Source organism: Pipistrellus kuhlii, unplaced genomic scaffold (genome assembly GCF_014108245.1).
Source record: "Pipistrellus kuhlii isolate mPipKuh1 unplaced genomic scaffold, mPipKuh1.p scaffold_m20_p_1, whole genome shotgun sequence".
Classification (NCBI taxonomy): domain Eukaryota; kingdom Metazoa; phylum Chordata; class Mammalia; order Chiroptera; family Vespertilionidae; genus Pipistrellus; species Pipistrellus kuhlii.
In genome coordinates, this window is record NW_023425404.1 from 12,430,062 (window position 1) to 12,440,776 (window position 10,715).

Below are 10,715 nucleotides of genomic sequence, written 5' to 3' on the forward strand. Positions count from 1 at the left end.
TAACAACTCATTTGAGATGGAAATTATTCTTAATACAAAATTTTAAGCTTTAATTTTTATCAAATAAGAACATAAACCCATTTCTTTTCTCCTCCAACCATCTCCTTCCACCTCCACCCCCCCAACACACACACACACACACACACACACACACGAATTTTTACCACTAATGCAAAATTGGGTCAAATGAGCTTACACAATATGAGGAGTTAGCAAATTATGTTTTATCTTAAGGATTCTTTAACAACATTCATTTTGTCTATCATGTAAAATGAATACACAATGCAAGTATCAAACCTTGTGACTCCACATAGCATTGAGAAAGCCTATAGACAGATCTTGAAAAATGGACACTAACTCCACTATCTTTTATTAGTCCTTATTATTTCAATTAATAAAGTGACAAAACATACACTGTTCCCCCACTTCCCTAAGTTTAGAAAACAAAAACTAAATAACCCAAACTTTCCCTTCAAATCAAATACATATAAAAAATTTTAAATTTACCAGGTAAAAAGACAGGCTACTTAAAAAACAATTTACTTTCCCAGATTTTCATTTAAATAACATAGCACAAACTTCCTTTTAGGTCTAAGATACAGGTCAATTTTTATGGTACATTATGCTATATCTCTCATTAAAAATTTAAAGTTTCCTTAGAAAATGCATATGGATGGCATATAAATGTCTGTTTGGAACATTAGAACAATGAACCTGAAATGCCCTTGAGACTTAATACTTCCAGGGCTGGAGGAGGGGAACCTGCAGTTAAGCATTTCATGCAGAACAATGAATTACCTTTGAAATCAAATAAAGGTGTTTTTTTCTCCCACCTATCATCAATATCTGGTATAAGCAGTAGACTTTCTTGATCTGTTCAGCTGCTTAAATAGCTCAAGCATCCAATTTTTACCTTCATTTCAGTCTATTACTTCACAATCATCATGAATCTTATCATCAGAGGATGATTAAAAAATAAATAAATAAAGTAGAGCAAAAAATCAAGGAAAATTAATGTCTTTTAATTTAAATTTCCACTTGTGGTTCAGTTCCAAGTCATTTATCAAACAACAATAATCACTACTTATAGTATTCTTTATTGGAGTAATTGATTGAAAAGGATAAAATAAGACAGGTCTTATCTATGAAGGGATTGTCAATTAATATTACTGACAACAACATATAGCAGTAAATCCTAAATAAGCACTTGTTTATAGTGGTAAGAGACAAGACTTAAAATAAGAGTTTAAATTTTTTCATTCTAACAAATCTTGGTTAAGTTAACCCTTTGAACCTTAGATATCATCATACCTATCTCACAGGGCCTTTATGAGAAATGAGAAAATTTCTGCGAGAGCTTTTTGTTAACTGTAAGCATTATACAAAAGCATATTAAAGGACTTTACCAGCAGATAAAATCATTATGAGCAGGTCTTAAATTAGAAGGATTGCTACACATGGAAAAGTTAAGAAAGGCTTTTAGACATGAAGAATTATTAATAAGGATAGGTAGGTAGGCAGTTCGAGTGAGCTAAGAATACTTTCAAGGGAACAGTCAGAGAAAAATTAGGAAGGTAGTCTGTGGGAGAGCATAAATATCAAGTTAAAAGTTAGAAGTCACCAGCATAGCTTACCTTTCAACATGTCGAAGTCATCACGTTCTATTTCAGCCATCCATTTGGGTGGTGAGCTAGTAATAGGCTGTCAAAAAATAAGAATATATCCACTCAGTTCCAAGTGTGAAGAGATCATATCTTCCTTCTTCTAGGTAGCTTATCACATAGCATTCAGTTTGTGAAAATACTGGCAAATTATAATTTCTAAAACCCTGATTTCTCTAGATTCAGATACAGCCTATAAATAATCACATTACAAAATAATACTGCTCATCCTTAAAGTTGGTCTCAGAGAAATGATCTCGGAAGAATTAGGTGTGACTTATTGTCATTGTTTCATGCATAACAGGTTAGTATAGCAATTAAAGAAATTACCTGAGATTCAGTTCTGGTGAAAACCTCCAACTGAAATGTTTGAAACAATGATCAGTAAGTAACATTTTCTAGCAGAGGAGAAGATTCAAAGAATCAAGAATGAGAAAATTCTCAATTTGCAAGAACACTGTAATGGTCATCACTTGAAATTTCATTTTATGGAAGGTGTTTTAGAAAATTTTAGAATTTTAAGTTATTTTCTCATTTCTGAAAGTGAACTTACAAAATTTGAAGAGTCACTATTTAGAATAGCTTTAGGTAACAGTTTTCAACCCTATGATGTAACAACAACAACAAATACAAATGACCTGGCCATACCCTAGATGCAAGGATTAGAATATCAGAGGTGGGGGAAGGGTCCTTTGGAGAGGACAGAGCAAGGAACATTACATATGTACTTTTTAAAGGCTCCATAGCTACATATTGATGATTCTGTTGTATAAGTAGGAGTACAGTTGAGAAATATTACTTCAGTTTTGAAACCCCCTCCCCTTTTTAGTATATTTCATTGGTATATTTAGTATATTTAGTATATTTCAGAGAGAAAGGGAGAGGAAAAGAGATGGAAACATCAAAGATGAGAGAAAATCAATGATCGGCTGCCTCCTGCATGCCCTACACTGGGGATCAAGCCTGCAACCCGGGCATGTGCCCTTGACTGGAATCAAACCCAGAACCCTTCAGTCCACAGGCTCTATCCATCGAGCCAAACCAGCTAGGGCAAGCCCTTTTCTTTTTTTAAAAAGTGATATTTACTTAGCACTATGCAACAAGCAAAACACTTTACATGCATTATGTCATTTAATTCCAAATCAACCCTATGAAGTAAGTATTATTATCCTCATTTTACAAATGTACAGGAAGATTATAAATCACTTGCCTCAGATCACCCAGCTAGTGGACCCGGGACTCAAAATCCATGCAGTATGAGTTCAGAAACCACTACTCTATACCACTTTCCCTAGAAGCCTATTATAAGTCAAATTCACCATTTCTGGAAACAGATTATACAGGGAGATCTTAACCTGGGATCCTGGGATGACCTTGGTTCCCTAGAAACAAAACTCAATAGGTATGTCCATACTTCTAGGGAAAATATATAGATTCTTAATCAGATTTTCAAAAAATACCATACTGCAATAAAAGTTATTTAAAAATCACTCATTTATATTTATGACTCAAAAGACTTAGTTGTTACCAGATACAATGACCTAAACTGAAAAGTCGGAATGAATGAGAATGTAAGAAAATTAAATCAGATACTTTCTACTCCATCCACGAGACAAAAGCAGATCTAGTAATAATAGCTACCGTGTATTGTTTATTATGTCCCAGGTACTTTGCAAAGTGTTTTAACTTGCATTATGGCATTAAGAATCCTAAGAGGTAGTTTCAAATGAGAAAAGTAAGGCTCAAAATTTTTAATTGCTGAGGCCACAGATAGTTAAGAAATAGATTCAGGCCCTGGCCAGTGTGGCTCAGTTGGTTGAGCATCATCTGCACCAAAAGGTCTCCAGTTCGATAACTGGTCAGGGCACATACCCAGGTTGTGGGTTTGATCCCTAGTTGGGGTATATGCAGGAGGCAACTGATAGATGTTTCTCTCTCCCTGTCTTTCAAAACCAATGGAAAATATCCTCTGGTGAGGATTAACAAAGCAAAACAAAAAAAAGCAAAATAAGAGTGTGGATGCCAGTAATCAGACTAATGGGTTCAAAGCCTGATTCTGGCACATATAGCCTATATCCTTGGGTAACCTACTTACTCTCTGTGTGCCTATATCCAGTTCTGTAAAATGCCTCATAGTTTTGTGAGGGTTAAGTAATATAGGTAGAGTGCTTAGAACAGTGCCTGGCACACGGTAAATAAGTGGTAGCTAATATTATAATCATCATATTCTCCTAGTTGTGAGAATATAGAAGAGAATGTGTACAGCATCTAGCACAATTCCTATTGCTCTGCAAATAGAAAAGTTGTGGCTTAATGGATTTCTTCCTTAGGTTTCTGATGAGAAACTGAGACATTTCAGAAATCCTCTAAGAAGGTATATACCGTATTTTTCGGACCATAAGACGCACTTTTTTCCCCCCAGAAGTGGGGGGGGAAAGTCCCTGCGTCTTATGGTCCAAATATAGCCTACACATATACTTAAAAAAAAAAAGTTTTTTTACTTGCCCAGCTCTGTGTGGTCTCTGTGTGCTTGCCCGGTTCTAAAATGGTTCTATATGCTGCTATTTACTTTACAGGGTTGATTGCATGTGTTTATGACTGTGATGTTGGGTCTTAATGCACATAAAATATTTTAGGACACTATTTGTTTCAGAATCTTTTTTTCTTCATTTCCCTTCTCTAAAAACTGGTGCGTCTCATGGTCCGGAGCGTCTTATGGTCCGAAAAATACGGTAAGTTAAGGTCATAATGCATCACATAAAAATAAATAAATAAATAAAAAAGCTTCGAGATCATAGTTTGGGGCCCTAGCTGGTTTGGCTCAATGGATAAAGCATCAATTGGCCTGCGGATTGAAGGGTCCCAGGTTCAATACCAGTTAAGGACACCTGCCTGTTTTCGGGCTCGATTCCCTGTAGGGGGCTGCAGGAGGCAGCCTATCAATGATTCTCTCCCATCATTGATGTTTCTATCTCTCTTTCCCTCTGCCTTCTCTGAAATCAATAAACTAATTTTTTTTATTTTTTTATTAAATCATAGTTTGGGCAAAAAGAATGCTGGCATTACAGTAATTATTTCAACTGCTTTTCGTTAAAAGCTTTCAAGCTAAGAAAAAAGGCTAATAGACAAAGGTCAAAATGCCAAAATAGAGCATTTGGACAGAGGAAGGCATTATCATCACTTAACATGATAATAATATAAACAGATTTCCAGGGTTGTCGTTACAAAGTGATTTAAAGATTATGACATTATTTTTGGAAACAAAGAAACAAGAGGTATTTGAGCTGTTACCAAGGAGCAAACCATGGTATAAACTTCATTAGGTAGTTAAAATATTACTTACACTTTTGAAAGAAGCTGCAAATTCAGCAACACCTGGTACTAAAAAGAAAAGATACAACATTATTTATTCAATTTTAGTGTCCCAGACATAGAAGATTCAAAAAACAAAAAAAACACAGCCTGTCTTCAAAGAGCTACTGTCTGGAAGAGGAAAGAGAGAGTAAATCAATAACTGTAATACTGCTTAAGTTCTCCAAGACTCCCACCCCCATCATTACCACAAAAAAAAAAAAAAGAGAAAGAAAGAAAGAAATCTAAATCAGACTGAGGGTGAGGGTGCAGGAAAAGCTTCCTCAATTAAACTTTGAAGGATTAGGAGTTAGCTAAGTGGGAGGGTGGCAAGACACAATATCTCTTATCAGATAAAAATTTCAATTTCCTGTGTAGGTACGCTGTTCTGCCAACCCAATTGTTTATTTAAATGTCTCATAGGAAGAGTCACATAAAAAACCAGATATGTAAAAATAAAATGTTCAATCTCACTTAGAGAAATACAAATTAAAAATAAAGATCAGTAACATTCAATATCAGCTAGCATGTGAGTAAATGGGCACTCTCATACACAGTCATCCTTCCTATGTGCACAAAGCTACTTGTGCAAGGATATTCATTATCATTAAATTATTTGTAATATCAAAAGTTGGATATAATTTAGGTTTCCAAATAGGGTTGAAAACATAAACTAGAGTATATTTATACAATGCAATATTTTATAACAATTAAGTAACTTTAAACCTACTAACATGGAAGGATCCATTAATACACTACTACTACTAGCTGGAATAAGTTAAGCTGCAGACCATGTACATATGACCCCACGTTATACCCTCCTCAAAAAATACACACACAAAAAAAACCCTCTATATACTTAAAAATATATATTTATTTGCTTATTTAAATAAGTATAAAAAAGGTCAAAAGGATTGTATCAAACTACTATTTGTGATTTTTTTAAGTTATCAAAGGAGGTGAGGAAATACATTAAGTATCTATATATATATTGTCTGAACTTATTACAGATATTTTTAAATGCTTATTTTTTAAAGGCTCCCCATCATTTCCTAAGTTACAGTGTGTCCTGAAAAAAGTAAACAGCTATTCTGAACACTGGACCACAGAATTCATTCTCTTACCTTTGAAGTAAAATTAAAATTTTAACTATTACTGTTAAATGATACCTCCTTAAAAATATCCTTCAATGTAGCACTGGTTCTCCTGCATTGATTCTGATATAAAGAAACCAAAAACTTACATTGTTCTGGCCAAAGATCTGGTGAGGCACGATCAAGTTTTTCAAAACTTAATAAAGATGCTTCCAGATCTGTACCTAGAACAAAATACCCAGATGAGCCAAGAAGACACAAAACATGTTTGTTTACATTTTAAAACATTTCAGTCTTAAAGAACATAACATACTAGGTAGGGGTGTTGAACTCAATCAGAGAAGGGGCCAAAATCTAAAATCCAGCCTAAATCGCGGGCCGAATGGTTTACTGAACAGTCATAAACTGTCATTGTGATGGAAACGCAGCGGAGTGCAGTGATGACAGCCCGGTGCGGGCCACATTGCAAGGCCTGGCGGGATGGATTTGGCCCGCGGGCCTTGTGTTTGACACATGTGTACTAGAACATTCACCTGGAAGTCTAGATACTGAGTTCTATAACTGCAATTAAATGTTGTAAAAATGAATCATTTTCCCTCACTTTTCTGACATCTAATGTTTTAGTGGGGTGTCAGAAAAAATGAGTATCAGCAAGCCCACCTGCACCTTCACTCATACTCTGACTTTCCTCCAGTTACAAGTGTCCCTGCTCTCAAGACAAACTCCTCTGCTAGGGTTCTGAATTCCATCTTCTCTTGCTCTGTCAAAGATATCATGAGTAATAATATCTTTCTTGCACAATCAGTTTCTACCATCTCTACTGCTTCATACTCAACAGCAAGCAAGCCTGCCCTAGAATTTCCCTTCTTTGATAAAGCTCTTCACTCCTCCTCTCAAAAGTTCTTGAGTTGTCTGTCTTGCTGTCTCTATTCTCTCCTTAACCCATGATAATCAGGCGCCTGTCCCTATATGCACGGAAACTGTTGTTGTCAAGGTTATCTTTGACCTCTGTTGCTAAATCCAGGGGTCACTTCTCAGTTCTCTTCTTTGTGACCTCCTTGCAGCTTTCACACACTGACCACTCTCCTTGAAACACTTGACCTCCAGCTTCTATGCTATACCACTATGCTGGTTCTTCTCCTTCCTTGCTGACCCCTTTTCCTCAGTCTTCTCTCTCACTGAGGCCCCATCCTAAACTGGCTTCACTCTCCACACCTAAAATCTCATGAGAAGATCTCATCTAGTCCAATAGCTTTTACCGTGCCAAAGACTCCATATTTATATTTCCAGTCCCAGTCTTTCCCTGAACTTCAGTTATGTATCTAACTAATATTTGATATCTCTCTCCATTGACACATGTGAAAAATCCCTTAATTCTAATAAGTTCAAAACTGTAAATAGCACTCAAGAAATATCACTACCACAAAACCCAGTTCTCAAAAACACAGATGCCATCCATTCTTTATGCCTCTCTTTCCTTAGCCCTTTTATAACCAACCATTAGTAAATCTACTAGTTACTATCTCCAAAATATCGATACACCCGAAAACCAAATTAATTAACCAAGAAACCATGATTTCTCTCCCGAACAACTTCAATACCCTCTTAACAGATGTCCCTTTTCCCATTCTTAACTTCTCCTTCCTACCCCCAAATCTATTCTCCACAAAGCAGCCAGAACTAATTTTTTAAAAGTCAATTAGTTCATGGCACTCTTCAACTTAAAGAAAGTTGAAAACCACACTTGTGGGCATAACTCAGCATCTGCTGTGAGGTTTACTCTCATATATTAAGTAATTAGATGGCCTTACTTGATTTCAGCTTTCTCCTTTTCAAAAAAAGTCCCAGCAAATTTAGCATTAAAAAGACAAATGAGGTCCTAACTGGGTATCTCAGTTCGTTAGAGTAATGTCCAGAGATGCCAAGGTTTCAATCTCCAGCCAGGGAACGTATAAGATTCAACAAATGAATACATAAATAAGTGGAACAACAAATCAATGTTTTTCTCTCTCTCACTCTCACTTTTTTCCATCCTGCCCTCTCTGAAATCACTCAAATAAAAAAAGAAAAATGAGTAAATGACCTAATCTTTTTCAAATCAACATTATTTGAATTAAATTTTAAAGACAAGAACAGATAGAACATTAAAAATAGAAGTGAAAGAGCTAGGCAATGGGATATTTTAGGATTATATGCTTATTTAGAAACTGAATTTAAGTTCAAAGTGCTCCACTTGATTTTGTCAGATTAAAAAAAAAAGATTAAAAAATAATAAAAAATAAAAAATAAAATAAAATAAAAAGATTAGGTGGAGAAGTGAAACTTTGTAAAAGATGAAACTGAAAACTTTTACAAATAAGAGTGCAAAGAGTAGCAATGGAGATGGCTAGAAGATCAAAGGAAGAAATACATAATGTTTCCAATACTCTTCCTGGTTAAAGAAAGGTGGGGGGGGAAGGGAAATGAGAGAAGACTGGGCAAAATCAAATACAAGGAATACAGCTCAAAAACCCCCAAAACTTAGAAATCTAAAAAATAACCTCATAATAAACTAAAATTTTAACAGAAATTACTTCTTCTATCACTTGGCTTTTTTAAAAACTGTGGTAAAATATACATAATGAAATTTACCATTTTAACCATTTGTAAGTGTACAGTTCAGTGGCATTAAGTACATTCACAAAGTTGTGCAACCATTATCACAATCCATCTCCAGAACTTTTTCACCTTCTCAAACTGAAACTTACTGTCCATTCCTGTTCGCTTGGATAACTATTTAAATGTCACCCCCACTCATTTCTTTTCCTGGCAAGAGAAGAACATTTTACCCAGAGGGTACCCAGGCAAGGGAAGGAATCTGTTGACTCTGAACCCATAATTTTTTTTCTTTTTTAAAAAATATATATATTTTTTTACTGATTTCAGAGAGGAAGGGAGAGATAGAAACATCAATGATGAGAATCATTGACTGCCTCTTGCATGTCCCACACTGGGGATCCAGCCCACAACCCAGGCATATGCCCTGACCAGGAATCGAACCGTGACCTCTCGGTTCATAGGTGGATGCTCAACCACTTAGCCACCCTGGCCGCGATGCACACCCATAATTTCTTACACAGTTTACCAGCACTCAAAAACTTAAGTCTCAGTTTAACTTGAAACTTCAGCCAAAGTAACATTCTTTCAACTACGAACAAGACAGAGCTAGAATGTATAGTCCTGTGTGAAAGCGGCAAAGTGAACAGAATAACTTTGCTGACAGTGAAGGCACTGAGATAGTGAGCGATGGTGAAGAGGGGCGTATCCGGATGCTATGCTCTGGGAAAGCCTCTCTGGGAGGTGACATCTGAAATAAGAGCTGAAACTGCAAGAATTTACGTGTCTGGTTAATCTTTTCCTCTCCCAAAGCGCCTAGCATTATGCCCTACACGTGTAGTCTGTATAGAGCTCTTGGCCTCAATTTCCTCATTCCTGAGATGAACTGCCAAGATTCTTTCCAAACACAAAATGTGTTGGTTTGAGGAGGGGTCCTCTACCTATCCGTGAAATGGACGTGGGCAGAAGCAAAAATTGCGTGCAGAGATGACTGCAAGCCCCTAGCTCTCCAAAGCAGGACCGAGCGCAAAAGCACAAGGGCATACCAACATAACCCAGCTGCTGAGATGGCTTGCACCTTAAACAATATACAAGGAGACATCGTCCGCTCAGCCTGAGGAAACATACAGCGGAAGCGAGAGAGGCTGCTGAGTTGTGTACAAAGCTATACTAAAAAGCTTTTTCTCCTTTTCCTGGGGACTCGCTGGGCGAGGGGCCGGGCAGGTGCCCCGCTCCTCCAGCTGCCAGGTCCATGGTACCAGTCTGGGGAGAAAGAGGATGAGGCCAGCCACCAATCCCAGCCACGGTGGCGAGAACAGTTCCTGGCGATCAAAGATGAGAGATCCAGCCCTTGCCTGGGGCGGCCCAGAAGAAAGCTACAACGAGGCACCCCATTTCCCCCAGCTGTATCTCCTCCGCCGCCCTCAGTGAAGCTGAGGCTGAAGGAGCGGCGGGGGCCCGGGATGGGTCTCTCTCTCTCGCGGGTGCCCCCTCCACCCGTCGGGTACCCGGCGGGGAAACTGAGCTCCTCCGGAGCCCCTGTAAAGAATCGGTGCGCTGAAAACGCACCCGCATCCCAAGGAAGAGAAGCGGAAGGGGGAAAGAGAAAGGAGCCCGGGTTCGACCGGCAGACGGCGAGCGGAAGTTGCTGGGGGAGCGAGCAGGCGGAGGATCTCTAAAGCCGGCTCTTACCCTCTGTGGGAGACGCCATCTTCCAACCCATGTCACGTGACGCGGCCAACCGTCGGCGGGAAAGCTGGGACCCACAAGCCACGCCCCCCGAGGAGAAACCCTATCCCCCGCTCCCAGGCCCCACCCCCTGGCCCCATATAGGGAAATATTTGCCTAACCCCGCCCCTACTGGCCACGCCCCCTCGCTCCCTGGAGGGGGTGGGGCACCTGCAAATTCTAGGAAGGCTTTATTTACTTCCTCCGCGAGGGGGCGGGGCCGCGGCAGTCCCTGTGGCCAATCAGGGCTCCCTGTGAAGGGGCGTCTTCCCGGCGTGCAGAAGGT

At 38.5% G+C, this 10,715-nt stretch overlaps 1 protein-coding gene across 4 annotated transcripts in view; it reads right to left on the reverse strand.

Moving 5' to 3' along the window:
* The window catches only part of LIN52 (lin-52 DREAM MuvB core complex component), an 86,695-nt gene extending 76,126 nt beyond the window's left edge, over nt 1-10,569 (reverse strand). For 3 of the 4 annotated variants that reach the window (XM_036431813.2, XM_036431794.2, XM_036431803.2), the window contains exons 1-4: nt 10,394-10,532; nt 6,256-6,330; nt 5,005-5,042; nt 1,635-1,701 (exon numbers count right to left, since the gene is read on the reverse strand). In XM_036431813.2, the coding sequence (XP_036287706.1) occupies nt 1,635-1,701; nt 5,005-5,042; nt 6,256-6,330; nt 10,394-10,424 (211 nt within the window). In that variant the 5' untranslated portion in view covers nt 10,425-10,532. Of the gene's footprint in view, nt 1-1,634; nt 1,702-5,004; nt 5,043-6,255; nt 6,331-10,393 lie in introns of all 4 variants that reach the window. The other variant, XM_036431786.1, reaches the window with a different exon arrangement.
* Nucleotides 10,570-10,715: the final 146 nt, after the last annotated feature.